Here is a 24,986-nt window from a genome sequence, read left to right on the forward strand (position 1 = left end):
TGTTGCCTAATTTTTACATATTTGTGAATTCTCCAGTTTTTCTTCTGCTATTGATTTCTAGTTTCATTCCATTGTGGGTAGAAAAGATACTTGGGATGATATCAATCTTCTTAGATTTGTTAAAACTTATTTTGTGGCCTAACACATGATATATCTTGGAGAAAGGTATGTGTACATTTAAAAAGAATGTGTATTTCACTATCATTGGGTGGAACGTTTTTTGCATGTCTTTTGGGCCAATTTGGTCTATAGTGGTGTTTGAGTTATCCATTTCCTTATTATTTCTATCCACTATTTAAAATAAGGTATTAAAATCTTCCACTATTATGGTATTGCTCTTTATTTCTCCCTTCTGTTGTGTCAATGTTTGCTTTATATATTTAGGTACTTTAATGTTGGGGATAGAAAGATAGGTAGACAGATAGATAGACAGATAAGGATAGAGATACTTATTAAATCTTCCTGGTCAATGGACCCTTTTATCATTATATAATGTCCTTTTTGTTTCTTGTGACATTTTTTACTTAAAGTCTATTTTGTTTGATATAAATACAACCACCCCTGCTCTCTTTTGGTTACCAATTGAGTGGAATATCTTTTCCCATCACTTCACTTTCAGTCTTTGTGTGTCTTTAGATCTAAAGTGAGTTTCTTATACATAAGTCATAGTTGAGTCTTGTTTCTTTTCAATTTTTATTTTTTTAATTGAAGTATAGTTGACTTACAATACTATATTAGTTTTAGGTATATAGTCTCTATATACCTGAGACACAGTAGTTTTACAGATTATACTATACTAGAACTTATTACAAGATAATAGCTGTAATTCTCTGCGCTATACCTTATATCTTTGGTGTTTATCTATTTTATACATAGCAGTTAGTATCTCTTAATCCCATACCCCTAATGTGCCTCTCCTCCTTTCCCCCTCCCTACTGGTAACCACTAATTTGTCTTCTGTATCTGTAAGTCTGTTTCTGTTTTGCTATATACATTTGTTTGTATTATTTTTTAGATTCCACATATAAGTGATATCATATGGTATTTGTCTTTCTCTGTCTGACTTATTTCACTAAGCGTATTTTCTAGGTCCATCCACATTGCTCTAAATGGCAGATTTGCACTCTGTTTTATGGCTGAGTAATATTCGTGTGTGTGTGTGTGTGTGTGTGTGTGTGTGTGTATACCCACTACATCTTCTTTATCTGTTCATCTGTTGATGGACTCTTGGGTGGCTTCAATATCTTGGCTATTGTAAATAGCACTACTATGAACATTGGGTGTATATATCTCTTCGAATTAGTGTTTTTGAGGTTTCCAGATATGTACTCAGGAGTGGAATTGCTGGGTCATATGTTAGTTCTATTTTTAGTTTTTTGAGGAACCTCCATACTGTTTAGTTTTTGAGGAACCTCCATACTGCAAGTGGCTGCACCAATTTACATTCCCACTGACAGTGTACAGTGTTCCCTTTTCTCCACATCTTCATCGACATTTATTACTTGTAGACCTTTTGATGATGGCCATTCTGACAGGTGTGAGGTGATATCTCATTGTTGTTTGGATTTGCATTTATCTAATAGTTAGTGATGTTAAGTATCTTTTCATGTGTCTGTTGGCCATCTGTATGTCTTCTTTAGAAGAATGTCTATTCAGGTCTTCTGCCAATTATTTAATTATTTTTTATATTGAGTTGCATGGGCTGTTTATATATTTTGGATATTAACCCCTTGCCAGTCATATTATTTGCAAATATTAACTCCAACTACAAAGGTTGTCTTTTTCTTTCAATCCATAGTTTCCTTTATGTACAGAAACATTTAAGTTTAATTAGGGCTCATTTGTTTATTTTTGCTTTAATTTTTTTGCCTTAGGAGACAGAACCAAAAAAAAAAAAAAACGTTGCTACAATTTATAATTGTCAAACAGTGTTCTGCCTATGTTCTCTTCTGGGTGTTTTATGGTTTCAAGTCTTACACTCAGCTCTTTAATCCATTTTAGTTTTTTTTGTGTATGGTGTGAGGAAGTGTTCTCATCTCATTGTTTTGCATGTAACTGTACATTTTCCCCAGCACCACTTGTTAAAGAGACTGTCTTTCCTCTATTGTGTATTCTTACCTCCTTTGTTGAAGATTAATTGACCATAGATGTGTGGGTTTATTTCTGGACTCTCTATTCTGTTTCATTGATGTATATGTCTGTTTTTGTGCCAGAACCAGGTTGTTTTGCTTACTGTAGCTTTGTAGTATTGTCTAAAATCTGGGAGAGTGAAATCTTCAGCTTTGTTCTTTTTTCTCTAGATTGCTTTGGCAAATCAGGGTCTTTTGTGGTTCCATATGAATTTTAGGATTACCTGTTCTAGTTCTATAAAAGTGTCATGGGTATTTTGATAAAGATTATATTAAATCTGCAGATTCTTTGGGTAGTAGGGAAATTTTAAGAATATCAATTCTTCTAATCCAAGAGCACAAGATATCTTTTCATTTCTTTGTATCATCTTCAATTTTATCAGTGTTTTAAAGTTTTCAAAGTATAGTTGTTTCACCTCCTTGGTTAAGTTTATTCTTGGGTATTTTATTCTTTTTGATGGAATTTTTTAAACTTTCTCTTTCTGATAGTTCGTTATTAGATATAGAAAAACAACAGATTTCTGTATGTTAATCTTGTATCCTGACACTTTGCTGAATTCATTTATTAGTTCTAACAGGTTTTGGGTGAAGGCTTTAGGGTTTTCTATATAAAGAATCATGCAAATAGTGACAGTTTTAATTTTCCCTTCCAATTTGGATGGCTTTGGTTTCTTTTTCTTGTCTGATTGCTGTGGCTAGGACTTCCAATACTATGTTAAATAGAAGTGGCAAGAGTAGGCATCCTTGTCCTTCTCCTGAATTTAGAGGAAAAGCTTTCACCTTTTCACCATTAAGTATGATGTTAACTGTGGGTTTGTCATAGATGGACTTTATTATGTTGAGATATGGTCCCTTTATACCTATTTTAATGAGAGTTTTTATCATGAATGGATTTCAAATTAAACTGCAAGGGAAGAAACAAAAAGAAGAAAAAATGTATAGAGAAGAACTACAAAAACAACTGGAAAACAAGTAATAAAACGGCAATAAGTACATACCTATCAATAATTACTTTAAATGTTCATGAACTAAATGTTCCAATCAAAAGACATAGGGTGGCTTACTGGATGAAAAAAAAAAAGACCCTTCTATATGTTGCTTACAAGCAACTCACTTCAAAGCTAAAGACACACACAGACTGAAAAGTGAGGGGAAGGAAAAAGATATTTCATGCAAACAAAGACAACAAGAAAGCAGGGGTAGCAATACAAAATAGACTTTAAAAGAAAGACTATAACAAAAGCAAACAAGGGCATTATGTAATGATAAAGGGATCAATACAAGAAGAGGATTTTATACTCATTAACATATATGCACTCAATTCAGGAACATCTAAATGTATAAAGCAAATATTAACAGACATAAAGGGAGAAATTGGCAATAATACAATAGTAATAGGGGATTTTAACACCCCACTTACATCAATGAACAGATCATTCAGACATAAAATCAATAAGGCAACAGTGGTCTTAAATGACACGATAGACCAGTTAGACTTTATAGATATTTATAGGACATTACATCTCAGAACAACAGGATTCACATTCTTTTCAAGTGCACATAGAATGTTCTCCAGGATAGATCACATGCTAGGACACAAAATAATTCTGAACAAATTTAAGAGGATAGAAATTATATCAAGCCTTTTTTCTGACCACAATGGTATGAAACTAGAAATCAATTACAGAAAGAAAAATGGGAAAGGAACAAACATGTGGAAACTAAATAACATGCTACTATAAAACCAATGGATCAATGAAGAAATCAAAGAGGAAATCAGAAAATACCTCAAGACAAATGAAAATGGAAACACAACACTCCCAAATCTATGGAATGTATTGAGAGCAAAAACAGTTCTAAGAGGGAAGTTCACAGCATACAGGCTTTCCTTAAGAAACAAGGAAGATCTCAAATAAGCAACCTAACCTATCATCTAAAAAAATTAGAAAAAGAAAATCAAACAAATCCCAAAGTCAGCAGAAGGAAGGAAATAATAAAAATCAAGGAGGAAAAATGGGGATCAAAAAACAATAGAAAAGATCAATGAAACCAAGAGCTGTTTTTGTAGAAAAGATAAAATTGATAAACCTTTAGCCAGGATCATCAAGAAGAAGAGAGGGAGTACCCAAATAAACAAAACCAGAAATAAAAGAGGAGAAATAACAATCAATACAACAAAGATACAAGAAATCATAAGAGAATACTATGAATAGTTACATGCCAATGAATTGGATAACTTAGAAAAAATGGACAAATTTCTAGAAACATACAACCTGCCAAGACTGAATCAAGAAGAAATAGACAATTTGAACAGACCAATCAGTAGTAGTGAAATTGAGTTTGTAATAATAATAATAATAATAATAAACTCCCAGCAAACAAAAGTCCAGAACCTAATGGCTTCATCAGGGAATTTTACCAAACATACAAACAAGATTTAGTAACTATCCTTCTCAGACTATTCCAAAAAACTGAAGGAATGGAACACTCTCAAATTCATTCTATGAGGCCCCTATTACTCTGATACCAAAACCAAAGACACTACAAAAAAAGAAAATTACTGGTCAATATCTTTGATGATTATAGGTGCAAAAATCCTAAACAAAATAGAAGCAAACTGAATCCAACAGTATATAAAAAGGGTCATAACACCATGATCCAGTTGTATTTATTCCAGGGATGCAAGGATGATTCAATATTTGCAAATCGATCAATGTGATACATCATATTAACAAAGGAAGAAAAAAAAATCACATGTTGATCTCAATAAACACAGAAAAAACATTTTTTTAAAAAAAACATACATTCAGCCCCTTTATAGTTTTTGATTGGGGGGGTTGGACCATTTATATTTGAAGTAATTATTGATAAGAAAGGATTTAGTATTGCCACACTGTTAATTGTTTTCTGAGAGCCTTGTAGTTCTTTTGTCTTTTCCTCTCTTATTTCCTTCCCTTGTGTTTTGTTGATTTTTTTGTGCTGATACGTTTTGATTCCTTTTTTATTTTTCTTTTGTGTATATTTTGTAAATTTTTTGTGTGTAGTTACCTTGGGGCATATATAAAATATTTATAGTTATAACAGTCTTTTAAAGCTGATAACAACTTAAATTCAATAGCACATAAAAACTCTACATTTTAACTTCTCCCCCTCCACATATTTTACATTATTGCTGTCATAGCTTACATCTACTTATCTATCTTTTAAAATATTTTCTTGTAGTTATTTAAAAAATTTTTTGTCTTTTAGTTTTATGCTAGAATTATAAGTGATTTACCCACTACTATTATAGTAATACAGTATTTTGTATTTGTCTCTATATATACCTTGCCAACAAGTTTTATGCTTTCTTATGGTATCATGTTGCTGTCTAGTATTCTTTTATTTCAACTTGGAGAACTCCCTTTAGCGTTTCTTGTAAGGGAGGTCTAGTGTTGAGGATCTCCCTCAGCTTTTGTTTGTCTGGGAAAGTCTTTATCTCTCTTTCACTTTCGAAGGTTTCTTTTGCTCAATGTAGTATTCTTGGCTGGTAGGGTTTTTTTTTTTTTTTCCTAATACTTTGAATATATCATCCTATTTCCCCTGGTCTGCAAGGTTTCTGCTGAAAAACTTGCTGATAGTCTTCTGGGGGTTTGTTTCTATGTGAAAAGTTGCTTTCCTCTTGATTCTTAAAAAATTCTCTATTTGTCTTTGACTTTTAATAATTTAATTATAATATGCATTGATGTGGCACATTCATATAGATATTCTTAAATTATCTATTTATCATTTTTCTCCCAGAATTCATATATATTTAAATGATTAAGGAAATATTTTATGCCAAAAGAAGTTAGTTTTTTATAAAGCACTTTAAAATTTGTAAGCACTAAAGCTAATCACATAGGCAACTACCAGGATATCACCAAAAGCTAGGGATTATGTCAGTGAATACATAGAATTTGGCTGAAATGAATCAAATAAAAATGCATGGAAATAAACAGAAAATAAAAATGATAAACTCTGTAAAAATGCAAAAGGAATTAACCATAAGATGTTTATTTGTCCACAGTGAATTTTAAGGGAATATAATTGCCTGTAATTAGTAAATAATAGAAAAGAGAAGAAAGATATCAAATATCAAAAATTTTTAAAAAGTGGTTGTCTCAATGTATTAAAAGTATATAAAGCAAAATTAAATAAAAGTGATGTAGATTTACAAAGACAAGGAAATATTTTTAAGGTATAAGGTTAATATTTAATAAAAATTAAATCTTTGGGCTGGGTATTAGACAAGGGCTTTATAATTTTTTCACTCTATAATATACTTGCTTCTAACTCAGTTATGATATGTCTTATAGAGGTGGTAGGAAGGGCTTTGGCACTCAACACTCTTCCTGTTCTTCCACTAGTGCAAAGAACAATATAGTAATTGAAGAGTGTGAATGGAGCGAAGTTTCAGAAACAAGTCTTATATTAATAAGAAGAAAAAGAGAGGATAAATCTATAGTAGCCTTCCAAATTCCAAACATGTTTGGTACATTGACAGACATTCAAAACCATATCCATGAACTCATGAACATGATTTCCTTTGAACTTTACAGTGACCCTATTAAATAAATAAGGTAACTATTTATATATTATCTTGTAATGGATTAGGAACCTGAAGTTCAGTGAATTGTGTAAATTTTTCATCTTTGTTAGGTTAGTAAGTTAAGAAAAAGACAACTGGATCTAGACCTTCTGATTGCAAAATACATTATTTTTTCTTGCATCACATGCACACCAGATAATCCATGAATAATTTTCTACTTTTGCTAAGAAGAAAACAGTGCAGTGGGTGGGGGGTATCAGAAGAAAGAAGGGCAAAAATATGAGATATGAAATCCAGGTATGAAATAAAGCCAGGTTTAAAAAAAAGAGGTACAATGTATCTAGAACCTAGTTTTTCTGAAACATACAATAAATTGTATTCCAATCTTGTTTGGAAGTAGTATAGTAACTCTATAATACTTACCTTCATTTCAGAATTAAACTAAACCTTTATGGAAGTTGAGATCTAATAGTAATGACATTCACAAAGCATTCTAGCTAGGAATTCTTCTAAGCAATTTTACAATTTAAAGATGAGAAGAAAACAATCAATTTATCTCAGGAATGCAAATAGCACAGTAATTTTAGATTACAAATATTCTGAAATTAAGACTAATTAGTGGGTGACATCAGAATCATGGTAAAGTGAGATTCTCCCTTTTTCTGTCCCCTTCAATCTACAACCAGTAAAACATCCACAGCCTAACAAAGGTGACTCTGCCCAACACACCAGGACTCCAGAGAATTCCACACATCTGTACATCCAAAGTTGAGTGGACTGGAATACACAGAGGAGGTGGAATTGGGGCACAGCAGAGGCGGTTCCTATGATCCCAGATCCCCATTCATGGCTGCCCAGCCTGCTGTCTCAGAGAACCTAACAGCATCAGGGGAGGCAGTACATACAGCTCCAGCCTCCCAGGCATAGCCGTGCCCACAGCCATAGGAAATAGGACAGCAGTGGCAACAGAACCTGCGATGCTTTCCTCTAGTCTGGGAGGTGCCCATAACTCTGGGACACACCTCCCAACCACAGCAGGTGCACCCATGAATCTGACAAATCTGCATACAGCAGAGGCACCTGGCTTCCAAGCCACCCTTTCCCTCCCTCTGTGGTGGAGGAGCCTGTGACTCATGAGATCTTGGAACGTGGAGGCAACGCCATTCCAGTGACCCAGGTGGTGACACTGGCAGCAGCAAGGCACCAACAACCCCAGAGTCACAAGCAGTGACAGTGAAAGTACCAGGCTACACCTCTGATAGAGGTGTTGGAGGGTGGAAAATGCTCATTCTCAAATATACCAGAGGCAGCTCAGGTAAGAGTAACCAAAACTTGTGCTATACCGTCACCTACTGAAAAACAAAAGAAAGTCCTCTAATTTCTAACCTGTTAAATCATTAGAATCAAGTTTTTTATTAAAAAAAAAAAAAAAAGGTTTACCTAAAGAAGAAAGTTGTTCTCTGTTTCAAATGTGATCGCAGAGGAAAACTCATTAAGCACCATGAAGAACCACAGTTACACTGAACCACAAAAAGGTAACAATTCTCCAGAAACCAAACTTAAAGTCATGGAGTATTGTGATCTGACTGATAGTGAATTCAAAATAGCTGTCATGAAGAAACTCAGTGAGCTACAAGAAAACTCAGAAAGGCAGTTCAATAGGCTCAGGAATAAAATTAAAGAATGGAAGGAATACTTTACCAAAAATATTGAAACTCTAAAAAAAAAGAGAGAGAAATTCTGGAGGTGAAAAACTCAATAAACCAGATAAGGAATGCATTAGTAAGCATTGAAAATAGAGCAGACTATATGGAAGAGAGAATTAGTAAGCTCAAAGGTAGAAATCTAGAAATGATACAGGTAAAAGAGGAGAAAGAATTAAGATCTAAAATGAGGAAATTCTTTGAGAACTATCTGACTCTTTTATGAAGGGAAATATTAAGATAATGGATATCCCAGAAGAAGAAAAGAGGAAGAAGGGAACAGAGTTTATTTAAAGAAATAATACCTGAGAACTCCACAAACCTGGGCAGAAATTGGAAATGCAAGTTCATGAAGCTAAGAGAATACTTAATTACTTCAACACAAAAAGACCTTCTCCAAGACACATTATATTAAAACTATCAAAAGTCAGTGACAAAAAAGGCTTTTAAAGGCAGCCAGGGGAAAGTGGATGGTAACCTATAAAGGAACAAATATTTTCAGCAGAAACTCTACAGGCCAGGACAGAGTGGAATGACATTTTAAAAATACTGAAAGAAAAAACCTGTCAGCCTAAAATACCCTATCCAACGAAGTTATTCAGATATGAAGGAGAAATTAAGACTTTTCCAGACAAACAAAACTTGAGGGAGTTCATCAATACTAGACCTGCTTTATGAGAAATGTTGAAAGGAGGTATTTTACCAGAAACAAAAAGGCAAAAATACACAAAACTTTGAGTAAGGTGATAAATAGAATCAGAAAATTGCAACTACATATCAGAATAGGTTTTATAGCATAAAGGTTAAAGAAAAAAAAGTAATAAAAATAACTATAGCTACTTCAAGTTGGTAACAAACTCACAATATAAAAAGTGGTAATTTGAGACAACAAAAACATAAAAATTGAAGAGGAAAAGGACAGACTCTTACAGGCAAATGAAGATAAGGTGGTATCAGCAGAGAAAGGATTATTTTATCTATGAGATATGTTCAACGAACCTCATGGTAACCATGAAACATAAATCTAAAACAGAGATGCAAAACATAAAAAAGACGAAACAAAAAATGAATTCTCCCCAAAATTCAAAAAAGATATAATACCTATCCTCAAATTCTTCCAAAAATATGAAGAGGAGAGAACACTTCTTGACTAATTTTATGAGGCCAATATTACCCTGATACCAAAACCAGACAAGGATGACACAAAAAGGAACACAGACCAATATCCCATATGGTCACAGATGCAAAAACCCTCAACAAAATATTAGCAAACTGAATATAACAATACACTAAAAGGATCCTATACTCTGATCAAGTGGTTTTTATTCCAGGGATGCAAGGATGGTACAACCTCTGCAAATCAATCAATGTGATACACCACATTAAGAAAATGAAGGATAAAAATTTTATGACTATCTCAATAGATGCAGAAAAAGCATTTGACAGGATTCAACACCCATTTATGATAAAAAATAATCCTCAATAAAATGGGTATTGAAGGAATGTACTTCATCATAATAAAGGCCATAAATGACAAACCCACAACTAACATCATAATCATCAGTAAAAAACTGAGAGTTATCCTTCTAAGGTCAGGAACAATAAAAGAGTGACCACTTTTACCACTCTTATTCGACATAGTATTGAAAGTCCTAGCCAGAACAATTAGGCAAGAAAAAAGGGGTATCCAAACTGAAAAGGAAAAAGTGAAACTGCCACTATTTGTGGATGACATAATTTTTTATAGAGAAAACCCTAAAGACACCTCCAAAATGCTATTATAAATAATAAATAAATATAGTAAAGTTGTAGGATACAAATCAATACACAAAAATCTGTTGTGTTTCGGGCTTCCCTGGTGGCGCAGTGGTTGAGAATCTGCCTGCCAATGCAGGGGACATGGGTTTGAGCCCTGGTCTGGGAGGATCCCACATGCCATGGAGCAACTAGGCCTGTGAGCCACAACTACTGAGCCTGCACGTCTGGAGCCTGTGCTCCACAACAAGAGAGGCTGCAATAGTGAGAGGCCCGCACACCGCGATGAAGAGTGGCCCCCGCTTGCCGCAACTAGAGAAAGCCCTCACACAGAAACAAAGACCCAACACAGCCAAAAATAAATAAATAAGTAAATAAATAAATAAAGGAGTTCCTTTAAAAAAAAAAATCTGTTGTGTTTCTATATGCTAACAAATGAGCTAGCTGAAAGAGAAACAAGAAAACAATCCCATTTACAATGTCAACAAAAAGAAGAAAATACCTAGGAATAAATTTAAGCAAGGAGGCTAAAGACCTGTACATTGAAAACTCTAAAACATTGATGAATGGAATTGAAGACAACATACAAAAAAATGGAAAAATATTTTGTGCTGATGAATTGGAAGAATTAACATTGTTAAAATGTCCATATTACCTAAAACAATCTATAGATTCAATGCAATCCCTATCAAACTCCCAATGATATCTTTCACAGAAATAGAACCAAAAAAATCCTAAAGTTTGTATGGAACCACAAAATACCCCAAATAGCTAAAGCAATCCTGAGAAAAAAGAACAAAGCTTGAGGTATCACACTCCCTGATTTCAAAGTATATTACAAAACTATAGTATGTAAAACAGTATGGTATTTTTAAAAAAAACACATAGATCAATGTAACAGAATTGAGAGCCCAGAAATAAACCCACATATATACAAACAATTGACTTATAACAAAGGAGCAAAGAACATACTGAAGAAAGGATAGTCTCTTAAGTAAATGGTTTTGGAAAAACTGGAAAGCCACATGTAATGACACTAGACCACTACCTCACACTATACCCAAAAATCAACTCAAAATGGATCAGAATTAAATGTAAGAACGGAAATCATAAAACTCCTAGAAGAAAAGATAAGCAATACACTCTTTGGCATTGGCCTTAGCAATAACTTTCTGGATATGTCTCCTCAGGCAAGGGAAACAAAAGCAAAAATAAACAAATAGGACTATATCAAACTAAAGATCTGCACAACAAAGCACACCTTCAACAAAATGAAAAGGCAACCTACTGAATGGGAGAAGATATTTGCAACTCATATGTCTGATAAGGTGCTAATATCCAAAATATATAAAGAACTCATAGAACTTAACAACAACAACAACAACAAACCTGATTAAAAAATGGGCAGAGGAGCTGAATACACATTTATCCAAAGAAGACATACAGATGGCCAACAGGCACACTGAAAGATGGTCAACACCACTAATTATTTGGGAAATGCAAATCAAAAGCACAATGAGATATCACCTTACACCTGTCAGAATGTCTATTGTTAAAAAAAATAAAAAATAAAAAATGTTGGCAAAGATGTGGAGAAGAAGGAACCCTTGGGCACTGTTGGTGAGAATGTAATACTTGGAAAACAGGATGGAGCTTCTTTAAAAAGTTAAATATAAAACTATCGTATGATCCAGCAATTCCACTCCTGGGTATTTATCCAAAGAAAACAAAAACACTGGTTCAAAAAGATATATCACCCCTATGTTCATTGCAGCATTATTTATGATTGCCAAGATATGGAGCAACCTAAGTGCTCATGGGTAGAGGAGTAGATAAAGAAGGTGTTGTATGAATATAGAATGGAATACTACTCAGCCATTAAAAAGATGAAATCTTGCCCTTTGCAACAACATAGATGGACCTTGAGGGTATTATACTAAGTGAAATAAGTCAGATGGAGAAAGACAAATACCATATAATTTCACTCATATGCTGACTATGAAATACAAATAAACTAAACACAAAATAAATGAACAAACCAAACAAAACAAAAGCAAACACTATGGATACAGAGAACAAAGTAGTGGTTACCAAAGGAAAATGGGTGCAAGGTGGTGCAAAATGGGTTAAAGGGGACACTAAATTTTTAGTGGTTGGCATGCTGTAGTATATAGTAGAAATATAATGTTGTACACATGAAACTTACATAATGTTATAAAATATAATATTATAAACCAGTTACCTCAAAAAGAAGATTAATTAAAAGACGGTAAAACTTATACTTGAAAGGCAGAAAAGATGTTAGAGGTAGTTTTCAACAGGTTGTTGAAAACAAAGAAAGATCAAATGCAATTTATAGTATTCAGTCAAAAAATAATTTTGCATCCCAGTTAAACAAGCTAAAAGAATGTCCTTATAACACCAAATTGACATGAAAAATAAACACGTTTTAAAAAGTAAGAGCTCTGAGAATAGTAATGTGAAAATAACGAAGGATTAAATAAATTTCCACACATTAATTAGTGTATACACTCATCCTATGTTTGCCTGACTTCTTACCATTCCTAAGAATACTAACTTATTAAAGATGTTTCAAATAGAAAATCAGTTAATCTATAATAGTTTGATTTTGTTTTTAACTCAATTCATAGAATCAAAGTAAAGTTTTTGAAAGGTCTTCCTTCAAAGGTGAAATTTCTAATATTATTGTAAGCACTATTATATATTTAATTTAAAAATTCAACATTAATAATAAAATATGTTTTCTTGTGGTGCTCATACAAATACAAATTTTACTGGACGATGAGAGTAACAATAAAAAACAATTTACTAAAACAAAAAAATAATGGAGCAGAATGTTTTTAGAACTGATTAAAATGAATTTATAATCCATAATTGTGTCCGGCCTGAGATATTCTACCAGTTGAATTGAAGCTGTCATCAACAGTTACATACATATGTGAGTAATTGAATATAAAAGTTTTGGGAAGAAACTGATCTTTGTTATAAAAATAAGTATCCTTCAATGACATTGGACATATTCATAAATGAATTCTGTAAATTATCATTGCACTTTCCTCAAAATAGATTTGAATTCTTTGATAAAAATATTTAATGAAGAGTCAAAAACTTCCATTTAAAAAATTTTTTGTATATTGCTATTATTGAAATCACAATTTTTGCAAACAGAATGTTAAGAGCTGAACAAATTAATTGGTTAGAGATCATATAATGTACAAAATGTAATTTTGTAATTCTAAAATTGTATTTTAGAATATCTTGACATGTGGAAAAATTATTTTAATACATGTACTATTTGAATTGGATAAACGTATATTCTTTATCTGAATAAAAAGTAGCTGAATATACCTATAATTTTCCAGTGACAAAAATTGGCAAATGTTAAAAAAAACATAAATTTTTCTTATTAAAATATTTTTCAAGAAAGATACACTAAAGAGAGGCAAAAATGATAGCACCTGTGATATTTAGAATAAAAAATGTACATAGGTAAATATTTTAAAAAAGGAATTGAGAATATTTCCACTTAGCACAATTTGCTGTGGGCTTATTAAGGGAATATTTTCTTCATTAAAAATATTATGATCTACAGAGAAGAGTCAATTGAAATGTTGACAATTTCAAATTCAGTAATCATAAAATGCAATTTTGATGAAGATTTCAGATAATTTTTTAATAAACTAAAATGTCTAATTTGAAAATTATCCTTCAGAAAAATAATAGTGACATAGTAATGGAGATACTCATAAGAAACTGAATAAAATACATGGATATACATGGATACATATTGGCATACATAAAAATATACTAATATATCCACCAAGAATAATTATACTGTGTATTATTTTTAAATATTAAAGTAAGCAATGAAAGGAAAAAAAATTTAATGTTTCCTTCAATTTACTTGGATATGTGTTTTTTATTTGAAAAATTTAGAACAATAGTAACAAGAAATTTATTCATCAATAAAATTTCAAAAACTGTTCTAAGCTTATTTATTTTTTACCACTCATTTTGCTCTAAAAATTATTCCAGTTTATATGATAAATTATATATTTACACTAGATATAAGAGAGATAAAAACCAAATTCCTATTAGTCAATATATAGCTTCACTAAAGAGGTGTCACTGAGGTGGGTATTAAAAAGTTGAATTCATGGAAACAGCATAGAATGGTGGTTGCTAGAACCAGAGGGTGTGGGAAATTGGGTGATGTTGGTCAAAGGGTATGAACTTTCTGTTATAAGATACATAAGTTCTGGGGATCTAGTGTACAGCATGATGACTCTAGTTAACAATATTGTATTATATACTTGAAATTTCCTAAGAGAGTATATCTAAATGTTCTCACTACAAAAATAAAACATAGGTAACTATGTGAGGTGATGAATGTGCTAACTAATTTTATTGTTCTAATCGTTTCACAATTTATGCATATGTCAATTGCAATGTTATACACATTAAATTTATACAATTTTATTTGTCAATCATACTTCAATAAAGTTGGAAAAATAAAATTACATGCAGTATTCCCATTGCTGCAAATGAAGGAAAGCAGGCAGAATACTACAAATAAACCAAGTGAGACGTAACAAGGATCTGATTTAGGAAAATAAAGAGATGAAGGAAAAGTGCGTTAGTATATTAGATCCAAGAACTGTTTTGCTTTTCGTGTGTGAAATACTTGTGTTCAAATCACAGTTCTGCTACAGTTTTAGTCTTATTCCCCTAGTTAAATAACTTTGCATCTCTAAACTTTATTATTCTTACTTGTAAAATGAAGAGAGTAATGCATACCATGCAAGGATTTTGTGAGCATTAGAAATAATACTTCTAGAATACCTGGAACAGTCCTAGCAAATATTAGCTTCCACATAACATAATTCACATTCATATCCTTCCTGTATTAATTGGAAAGAGAAATATCCAGTGGATGGGGAGACATTAAGTTTTCTGTAGGATGTCTGATGCAAATCTTCATCTTTATCTCTGCTATCAAATATTTTTGAAAGCTATATTGACTATTGATAGTTTCTGTTTAGGAAAGTTTAGAGACTTACTAAGATCTACATCATAGGAAAGCATAGGTTACAAAGAGAGAACACACACAACACCTATCAGAAGATGTGGCATAAATTAACATCTTGATTATGCATATTATTTCAGATACTGTATCTTTTCTCATTCTTATAACTTCTTTTTACAGTTTTTTTGTGTGTGAAGTTTTCTATTTTCATTCATTGTGAGATAACTTTCCTTTACATCAAAGAGCTCAGTTAGATTAGTTGCTCTAAAATTCTTGTCCAGTTACACTAACATATGTGTAATCTAAGGGTTAGTCTTGGTTGACTGTTATCTTTCTTGAGAAATGGTCACATTTTCTTGGCTCTTCATATGTTGGTAATTTTGAACATTGTTACATTCTTCCAAAGGATGTTGATATTTTTTGTTTGTTTTACAAGGCAATTAAATTTGTTGACCTGAAACTGCAAACTCTCTCTCTTAGGAAATAGTTCAAATCTCAATTAAATTACTTTATCTATAGGGCTAACTTGAGTTGCCCTGTTCATGAAGAGTTCAGAGGTCAAAAATTTGGACAGTTTATATGCAGAATTTGGGGCTCCCCATTCTCTGGATCTCTCCTTTATGAGATTCTCCCCTATATTTTAACCTAAACTCTTCCTCCTCATTCTTCAGGCCACAAGGACTGTGATTTTTCTAAAAGAATTTTAGCTTTTGTGAATAATGCTAACTGTGACCTTACCTTAAAGCCATAAGAATGAGAAATTAACCTTAGGCATTTCCTTCTTTTAAGGGTCAACCCCTGTCCAGAATCTGACTGCTTTTGTTTGCTCTCCCATGCCTTTGAGTGTTTTTTGTTTTCCCCTCAGACTTTACAATGGTTATTTGCTGCAGGATCAGTCCAGTGGGAACTTATTCAGCTACATTGGAAGTGGAAATAGTTATAAGTATTTAAAAATCATGCTGGGTGTGGTGTGAAAAAGAGTTGACAGTGAGGAAAGAGACACCAGTTAGAAACAGTAGTATTCTGGGTGAAAGATGATGGTCATTTGAGATAGGAATATAAAGTGAAGCATATTAAAAAGAGAGATGTTTATAAGAGTAAATATTTAGCTTTGGGGGACTGATTGGATGTGATATATAAGAGAGTAGATTCTAAGTGGTGACACAGGAAAGGAGGTGAAAGGGGAGGAAGAAAAGGATGCAATCTGGACATTAAAACCAAAATGGAGCTCTAATGCAGGCATATTGGAACAGCAGTTTAAACCTCAGCAAAAGCAAGCTTGGCTTAAAATATAGATTTGGCATCAGCAGCATTTAGGTGGCAATAAAAACAATGACAATTTATGAGTTTTTCCAGAAAGAGTATGTAGAATAAAAAGAGAAAAGAGTTTGAAACAAAACCCTGAAATAAAGTTTGGAATAGCCAAAGTATCCTAGGCCTGCTGAGGATAGTTTAAAAAATGATGCAAAAAATAAGATCTGATTCATGCAATCATAAACAACTCTCAGTTTTGACTGGAAAAAATGAGAGAGAGATGGAAAAGCGAGGATGCAGTGGGGCAGGAGGAGTTTTTTTAATGGAATAAGCCTGAATATGGATTAATTGTACAGTTATCCCCTGGTAAATCTCAAAACTACTTCCAGACAAAACTCTCTTGAACACAAACCTTGCCTTAGTTGTGTCTATTTGGTAGATGTTTATTTTTAGACATCTCAAATTTGAGTATTGAAAAGATGATTTCATTGTCTTTAACCCTAAGACTTCTCTTTTTCTCATCCCAAATAATAGTATTACTACATACAATTATACAAACTATAAAACAAAATCAGAATACTTACTTTCCATTATTCCCACGTCTTATTGGTTCTCCTCTTAAACTTCTTCCAAGTGTGTCTGTAACCTTTTAGTCCCCTCTTCCCATCTCTGCTCATCTTTTTTTCTGAAATCAGCTTTCTAATTAATTTATTTGCCATAAATTCATTTTCCTCATGGCTACCAGAATTAGCCCACTAAAATTTAATCTTACATCACATTTAAAAATGCAGATTGATCTCCCAATGGTTGGCATACTTCTATCCTTATATTCCACCCACAGATATTCTTTCTGTTTTTCAAATGATCTGTGTTCTTTCACTACTCTGGGGCTTTTCATGTGTTTCCTATTTTGTTTTAAATGTTTATTTCTTCTTCGGTTTCTAAGCTTCTATTAACCCCTAAAGACTTAGTTTAAATGTTAGCAATCTATAGAAACTTTGACCTGTGTAGACAGAATTAATCACTTTTTTCTGTGTACTCATAAATTTAAAACTGTATAGCAATTACAGTACTCATTACATTATTATACTGGCATTAATTGTTTATTGGCCCAGGGAAATATTAGTTCTTTGGGGGCATTTATTATATCTTAATTGTTTTTACTTCCCTCCTTACTCTGTGCCTGTCTCAACTCCAAGGTTTAGTGGAGGAACTGCCATATTGTAGTTGCTCAATAAATGTTTGCTGAGTAAATTTGTTTGAGGTTCCTATGAGTTAACTGAGTTAATCATGGTTGTACATACGGCAATGCAGAAACTTGGAACTGTCTTCTGACCTTAATTCTAAGACTCTTGCCATCATAAACAAAGGACTGACCTGCCACGATTGCAGGTAAATATAGACTTTACCTCTTATCTCAATGCTAGCTGTGTCTTTCTGCCTGTGATATTTTAAAATCTATTTGATTGTGAACATTCGTATCTCTGTTTTGAAATCTCTCAATCTTAAATTTGCTATCCTTATGCTTTGGTCTTTTAATATTTTTCATTGCAGATTTCAGTTTTATTATTATTTAACTTTTTATGTTCTGAGAAAATCATCATATCACTCTTTCTCTGAACTTCAGCCTCACATTAGGAACATGGTTAAAAATGCCCATCTCTCAGGGTTATAGTTAGAGAAAAAGAAAGCACGTTTATAAATCTGTCTATATTAACTCATTTCATATCCTTCTAAAATCCTAACTTATTGGAGGAATCCTACTGTAGCCATTGTGTTTGCATCTGTTACCCTTTTCTTCTTTGAAAAACCAATTTAGGATTATACTGTACGAATTTTGACTTTATTGAGTCTCTCTTTTGTCTTGAGCTAATCTTCCTTTTAAGATTGAAGACATGGACATTACAAAATCTTTCTCTGAACTTTTAGAAAGCTGCTCTTATATAGGACAGGTTTTACATCTGGTTATGCTTGTATCCGCTTACTGAGATGTTCTGTTACTTTATGAAACTCCCTCCTCTTTGATTTTACCAATTAGTGTTTTGATGATAAGGATTTAGATAAAAGTTTGCCTCAGTATTTCTTTAATAATCAATAAATCATTTTGCCAGTATGCTCATTACTGATTCTGCAGCACCTGAAATAGTGCCTGACAAAAAATGTGTTTGGCTAAATGATCAGAGTCCTATTTTTATTTGACCGAACTTACAGCCAAAAGCTGAATGATGATAGCTCAGAGTGGTAATAAAAACAGACATTTCTCAATACTATGTGCCAAAAATTTTATGTATATTATTTTAATTAATCTTCATAACAATTTTATTGTAATTATCTCCATCTAAAAGCCGAGGAAACTAGGAAATGAGAGGTTTCAGTACATGTAAGTTCTGTACCAGATTTATAACCTAAATTTGGGGAACAACAATTTATTCAACAACCAAAAAACATTTATTGAATACTTACTCATCACATGTCAGGCATCTGAGTTTGATAGGGAGCCTGATAACATGTTTTTTCTATTTATTAGAGAAGGAAAGGCAGAACTTGACTTCTAGTTCAATACGGCAGACAGAATAATAAGGTTGAAGCCATCTCCTCCCCCCTCCAATTTTAATAAATAATGTAAAAGGTATCAAAGGCAACTTGTAGACGTGCTAGAAAACAAGAAGAGATACATTCTGTAAATCAGAAACTATGAGAGTTTTCTAAAAAGTAAGAAGTAGAAAGAATTAGGCTAAAGAAAGAAATCACAGCCCAAGACAAGTGCAGGAAAAGAAACCTGAAAAAAAATGGACATGGCTCCAAGCGTGTTTCAAAGGCAAAAGCCACTGATAATGGGATCAAGAGAGGTCCCAGGGACCACCGACAGGTTGTTGTATAGGGTATTCCACTCAATCAGAGAAAACATGCTTCTTTCCTTGTTTAACATCTCCCTTGATCATCAAATTACCCTCCCCCACTTAGTCCAAGCAGCAAACTGCAGAGACATCTACCCTGGGCAGGAGGTAGTGAGCGTGGGCGGATGCCCTCCCGGGCATATGGCGCAGAACCGTGTCTCAAGTGGCTGGCAACACCCATGAAGAAGTGAGGTGCACATATGCAGATTAACTATTAACTACCCTACTGCTAAAGATTGCTGCCTCTCCATCCCAGATAGGCTTCACAAAGACTGAATATTCAGAGACAAGGAAACGGGAGCTTCCATATGTAAAACAAAGCAGACAAGCAAGAATCACCAGAAATTTTCATTCACCACTCTTGAAAGGAGGCAACAAACTCAATAAATTAAAAAATTCTCCCATGGCTGTACACACACACACACACACACACACACACACACACACATATAATATATATGTTTATATATATATGATTTATTTATATATATATATATATATTTATATAAAAGAACAGAACTTTAAAATAAGTAAAGGGTGGGGAGAGGAATGGAGGAGGGAAGGTTTACCAAGAAGTTCTACATCTGTATAAAACTTCACAGATCAGCGGACAACAGCACAGTGAAGTTATGAGAAAAAAATGAAATTATGTAGTAATGTACCATTATCCTTCAGCCAGTAACACTTTGAACATATCCAGTGGGACATGTTACTTCTCTCAGCAAAAGACCACCCACATATTTTTTAATGGGAAAATGCATTTTTTATTGTGGTAAAACATATAATATTAAATTTACCATCTTAACCAATTTTTGAAGGTACAGTTCAGTGGTATTAGGAATATTCATATTGTCGTACAACAGATCTCTAGACTTTTTCATCCTGCAACACTGAAATTCTATACTTACTAAATACTAATACTCTCTCTTGTCTTCTTCCAGTTTTGGGGAACTGAATTTTTATTTTCTGCTTCTATGATTTTGACTCCTTTAAATACTTCATATGGGTGGAATCATACAATATTTGTCCTTTTGTGACTGGTTTATTTCACTAAGCATAATGTTTTTGAGGCTCAGCCATGTTGTAGCATGTGATAAGATTTCCTTCCTTTTAAGGCTGCATAATATTCCATTATATGTATATACCATATTTTCCTCATCCATTCATCTGTTGATGGACATTTGGATTGCTTCTACCTCCTGGATATTTTGAATAATGTTGTGATAAACATGGATGTGCAAACATCTCTTTGAGATCCTTTTTTAAAGTCTTTTGGATATATACCCAGAAGTGGGATTGCTAAATCTTACGATGATCCTGTGACTCTGGGTAAAAGCTTTACATGCAGAAAGAAAAGCAAAAACAAAGGAACAATATAATAAGCATGGAATGCTTGAGGTACAGCAAGAAGACTAGGGTTGCTGTAGGGGAATGACCTAGGACTAGAGTCACAGAAAATGAGATTCAAAGGTAAAATGGAGCAGGGGAGAGGAAAGACCATTTTGTGCCTTGGAGGACTTTGGGAAGACTAGATAGATGAGTGAGATGAAGAACAGGGAATGCTGTCATGATCTACTTTTCACTTTGAAAGACCTTTCCTACCTAATGTGTTGAGAAGAGACTGTAGGGGACCAAGAGCGGAAGCAGAAAGGTCTATTAGGAAACTAATGCAATGACCCATTCTAAACATGATGGTGCCTAACACTTTGTAGAGTAGGAGGTAATGAGACGGGCCTGTCTTAACCAGCTTGGGCTGCTATAACAAAATACCACAGACTAGGTGGTTTAAAAAACAGAAATTTATTTCTCACAGTTCTGGGGGCTGGACATCTGAGATCAGGGTACCAGCATGGTTGGGGGTTCTGGCAAGAACCCTCTTCCTTGTTTTCAGATGGCTATCTTCTTGCTATGTTCGCACGGCGGCAGAGGGAGAGACAATAATCCTACCATGAGGACGCCACCCTCATGGCCTAATTATAGGTGTACCCTGCTTTCCAAAAGTTCGCTTTACATCATTCACATTTACTAAAGACCTACATTAGTACCTGTTTTTGCTAACTGAAAGAATTCCAAAGAGAAGTTTTGCTTTTACAAAAAAATGGTGAAAAGCAAAAGTAGCATTTAGCCTTTGTTTTGCAGCGGGCCATTAAAGAGGCAGTGGGCACCTCGAGCAATGACAGCAGCACCTCTAATCTCCTTCCCTGGGAACTGCATTCAGGATCTCAGCATCAAGCTGCCATAGATTTGAACTGTGTCTGTGAGCATCTCTGCTTTATCTCAGTTTATCTTGTGCATTTGTTAGCAAGGTGTGTCCTAAGGTAATTGCTTCTTCGCCATTTTGGCTTATGAAAATTTCAAAGGAACGCTCTACTTTTGGATAGTGGGGGAAACCTATACACCCAAAGGACCCATCTCCAAATATCATGACTTTGGGGATTAGAGTGTCAACATATGAATTTGGTGGAGACACTAATATGCAGTTCATAACAGGATGATATATATTTTTAAACTTTTTATCAATATTTTATATTGGAGTATTGGTGATTAACAATGTTGTGTTAGTTTCTGGTGTACAGCAAAGTGATTCATTTATGCGTATACATGTATCTATTCTTTTTCAAATTCTTTTCCCATTTAGGTTGTTACATAACATTGAGCAGATTTCCCTGTGCTATACAGTAGGTCCCTGTTGGTCATCCATTTCAAATATAGCAGTGTGTTTAATACTGGATGTAAAAGGAATTTACTTATGGATATAAATGTGGGCTGTAAGAAAGATGAATAAATAAATTTTGTTAAAATTAAATTGAAAATAAAACATCTATAACCAGTGGGCTTGAAAGTCTTCTATTTTTTTTAGAACACTGACTATATTGTTTTGTTGTCTTCATTTTAATTTGGTTTTCTCCAATATTAACAAGGTTTTATAAATGAAAATTTTTTCAGCTGACTTCCTGGAAATACTACCTTTGAGAATGTCTAGCTACTCCCCTCACAGTTCTCCTTTGCTATTCATTTGGGACTAAAGAATAGCTTGTTACCATGGCCATCTCACATCATTATCTAGCTTCTTAGAAATCAGCTAATGACATTAATTAAAAAATAACAACTTTGACTGTCCTGCTCTAATAATCTGATGTTGTAACCAAGTTAGAAAATGAGGGACTTCCCTGGCAGTCCAGTGGTTAAGGCTCCGTGCTCCCAATGCAGAGGGTGCAGGTTCCATCCCTGGTTGAGGACTAAGATCCCACATACCGTGCAGCATGGTCGGAATAACTAACTAAATTGGCTTTAAAAAGAAAGGAAGAAAGAAAATGGTGCTTTATTGGTACAGTGATGTTAATGTTAAAAGGACTAAGAAGTACCAACTGGAATAGAAGAAAGGTGGGTATGCTTTTTACGATAAAAATATTACTAAGTAAAGAAGAAAAGCTATTTTAATTCTATGCAGATATAAACATTATGTGATCTTATGATTAATTATTTTTCCCTTTCCTTCTGCTTTCTCTTAGATGTTCTTGGCAGCCCTCTCACTCAGCTTTATTTCTAAGGCACTAAGTGCAATCATTATGAAAAGTTCCATCACTCAAATAGAAAGGAGATTTGACATATCATCTTCTACTGTTGGCTTAATTGATGGAAGCTTTGAAATGGGTAATTTTTGTTTCTGTTTTGATTATTACTTAGTAACGAGATTTGCAGAGGTAAAAAAAGTGTTCACATATGCTCTACACCACTGATCCTTAACCAGGGGTAAATTGCCCCCATCCCCACCCCCTGCCCAGGGGCAATTTGGCAATATCTGGAGATATTTTTGGTTGTCATCACTGAGGATTAGGGAATGCCACCGGCATCTAGTGGTAGAGGCTAGGGATGCCTTGAAACATCCCACAATGCACAAGACAGCCTCCAAAACAAAGAATTACCTAGTCCAGAATGTCAAAAGTATAGAGGTTAAAAAACCCTGATTTACACAAACTCATTGCCTGCAAACTAATATTTTGCAGGGCTAAAACTTATCTTTCTCAAGATGCCCTAGTGCAAAAAAAAGTTGGAGAGAGGATTGTGATTCTGATGATTTGAGGAGAGGAGAACAATTTTGAAGCAATCTTTGTTAGGGTCTACTGTTGAACTGGGTATAAAATTTGGGGTTAAAAGTCTTTTTTTTTTTAGAACATTGAGTATATTGTTTTGTTGTCTTCATTTTAATTTGGATTTCTCTAATAATAGTGAGGTTTTATATAATTATTTAACATTCTTTTCTCTTATTTTATGAAGTGGTCGCTGATTACCTCCGCCCATTTTCCTTTTCCCCCCACTTTTTAATGATTTGAAGGGATTCAAAAATTATGTCTGTTGTATAGATTACACATATTTTTTACAAGTTTGCTCTTTATCTTTTAACCTTTTAAAAATATACTTGTTTATTGAATATTTAAAAACTAATTGTATAAAGGAAGACCCATCTATCTTTTTGTCATGAATTCTGCCTTTTCATGATTCAGAGACTATTACACCATATATATCCTTCACTTTTCCACCTTCTAGGTTTAATGAAACCATCTAGAACTTTAGTATTAGACTGTGATTAGCTTTAAATTCTAATTCATTGTATATCTCTTTATATTGAGGAATTGATTCTTATTATCTTTGTTAAACTTTGTAGTTATTTAAAAGCAATTATTTGGACATGGTTATACTTTTTATTCGTTTCCTTCTTAACACTATTTCTTGAACCTTATGACTTCAAGTCTCATCTTTAGTTTTTCTGGAGTATATCTTCAAGTAGTTTTTTTTTCCAGAAATAATTGAACATAAGACATACTTTCTGAGCTCTTGCATGTTGGAAAATGTATTTATTTTACTATCATAGTCAACTGATAATTTGAGTATGAAATTAAAACTTCAGAATCTTTCTTTCTCAGAACGTTTAAAACATTTATCTACTGTGTTATAACACAATATTATACATAAGAAATCATTACCAGTATCATTGTCATGCACTGATAGGACCTCTTCTTTATGCCTGAATTCCAGAAATTTTACCAACATATACCTAGGACAGTCTCTTCTACATTATTTATGCTGTAGAAATGTAGAAATTTTTATCTGATGCCTTAAGCCTTCCTTTAGCTCAGGAAATTTATTTTCTATATTTAAATTTGTTCCTTCCCCTCTATTTTCTTCTGAAACATATATGAATATTAAATTTTCTGGCTATTTTTTCACTTTAAGCTTTTCTTTCTAAAATTCGACCTTTTTTTTTTCTTGAAACTCCATCAGTCTTTGCTGATGCCATCTTTCATCTTATTGTATCAGGTCCCAATATGTACATTTCTGTATAGTATTTTAAATTTGCAACAATACTTTATTGTTCTCATTATTTTTAGTCTGCCAGTTCTTATTTTATGGATGCAACATACCTTTGTACCTCTAGAGATACTAACTGGATTTTTTCAAAATGTCTTCTCTTCTTAGTTTCCTCATTTAACTGTTTTCTTCATGGGTTACTTTATCTGCTGGTTCAGTTTGGTGCTTTTATTTCATGTTATTTTTTTCCATCAAATGTTCAGTAATTCTTGGTTGTTGTCTGTTCGTTATTATACCTGTAGCTCCAGATGGACTGGAATT

General features: G+C 33.3%; 1 protein-coding gene across 1 annotated transcript in view; it reads left to right on the forward strand.

Moving 5' to 3' along the window:
- The window catches only part of LOC132372446 (solute carrier organic anion transporter family member 1B3-like), a 70,162-nt gene that overhangs the window by 7,813 nt on the left and 37,363 nt on the right, over positions 1 to 24,986 (forward strand). Inside the window, exon 3 of the mRNA XM_059934520.1 lies at positions 22,868 to 23,009. Within this exon, the coding sequence (XP_059790503.1) occupies positions 22,868 to 23,009 (142 nt within the window). The remainder of the gene's footprint in view (positions 1 to 22,867; positions 23,010 to 24,986) is intronic.

This window comes from Balaenoptera ricei, chromosome 10, assembly GCF_028023285.1.
Source record: "Balaenoptera ricei isolate mBalRic1 chromosome 10, mBalRic1.hap2, whole genome shotgun sequence".
Classification (NCBI taxonomy): Eukaryota; Metazoa; Chordata; class Mammalia; order Artiodactyla; family Balaenopteridae; genus Balaenoptera; species Balaenoptera ricei.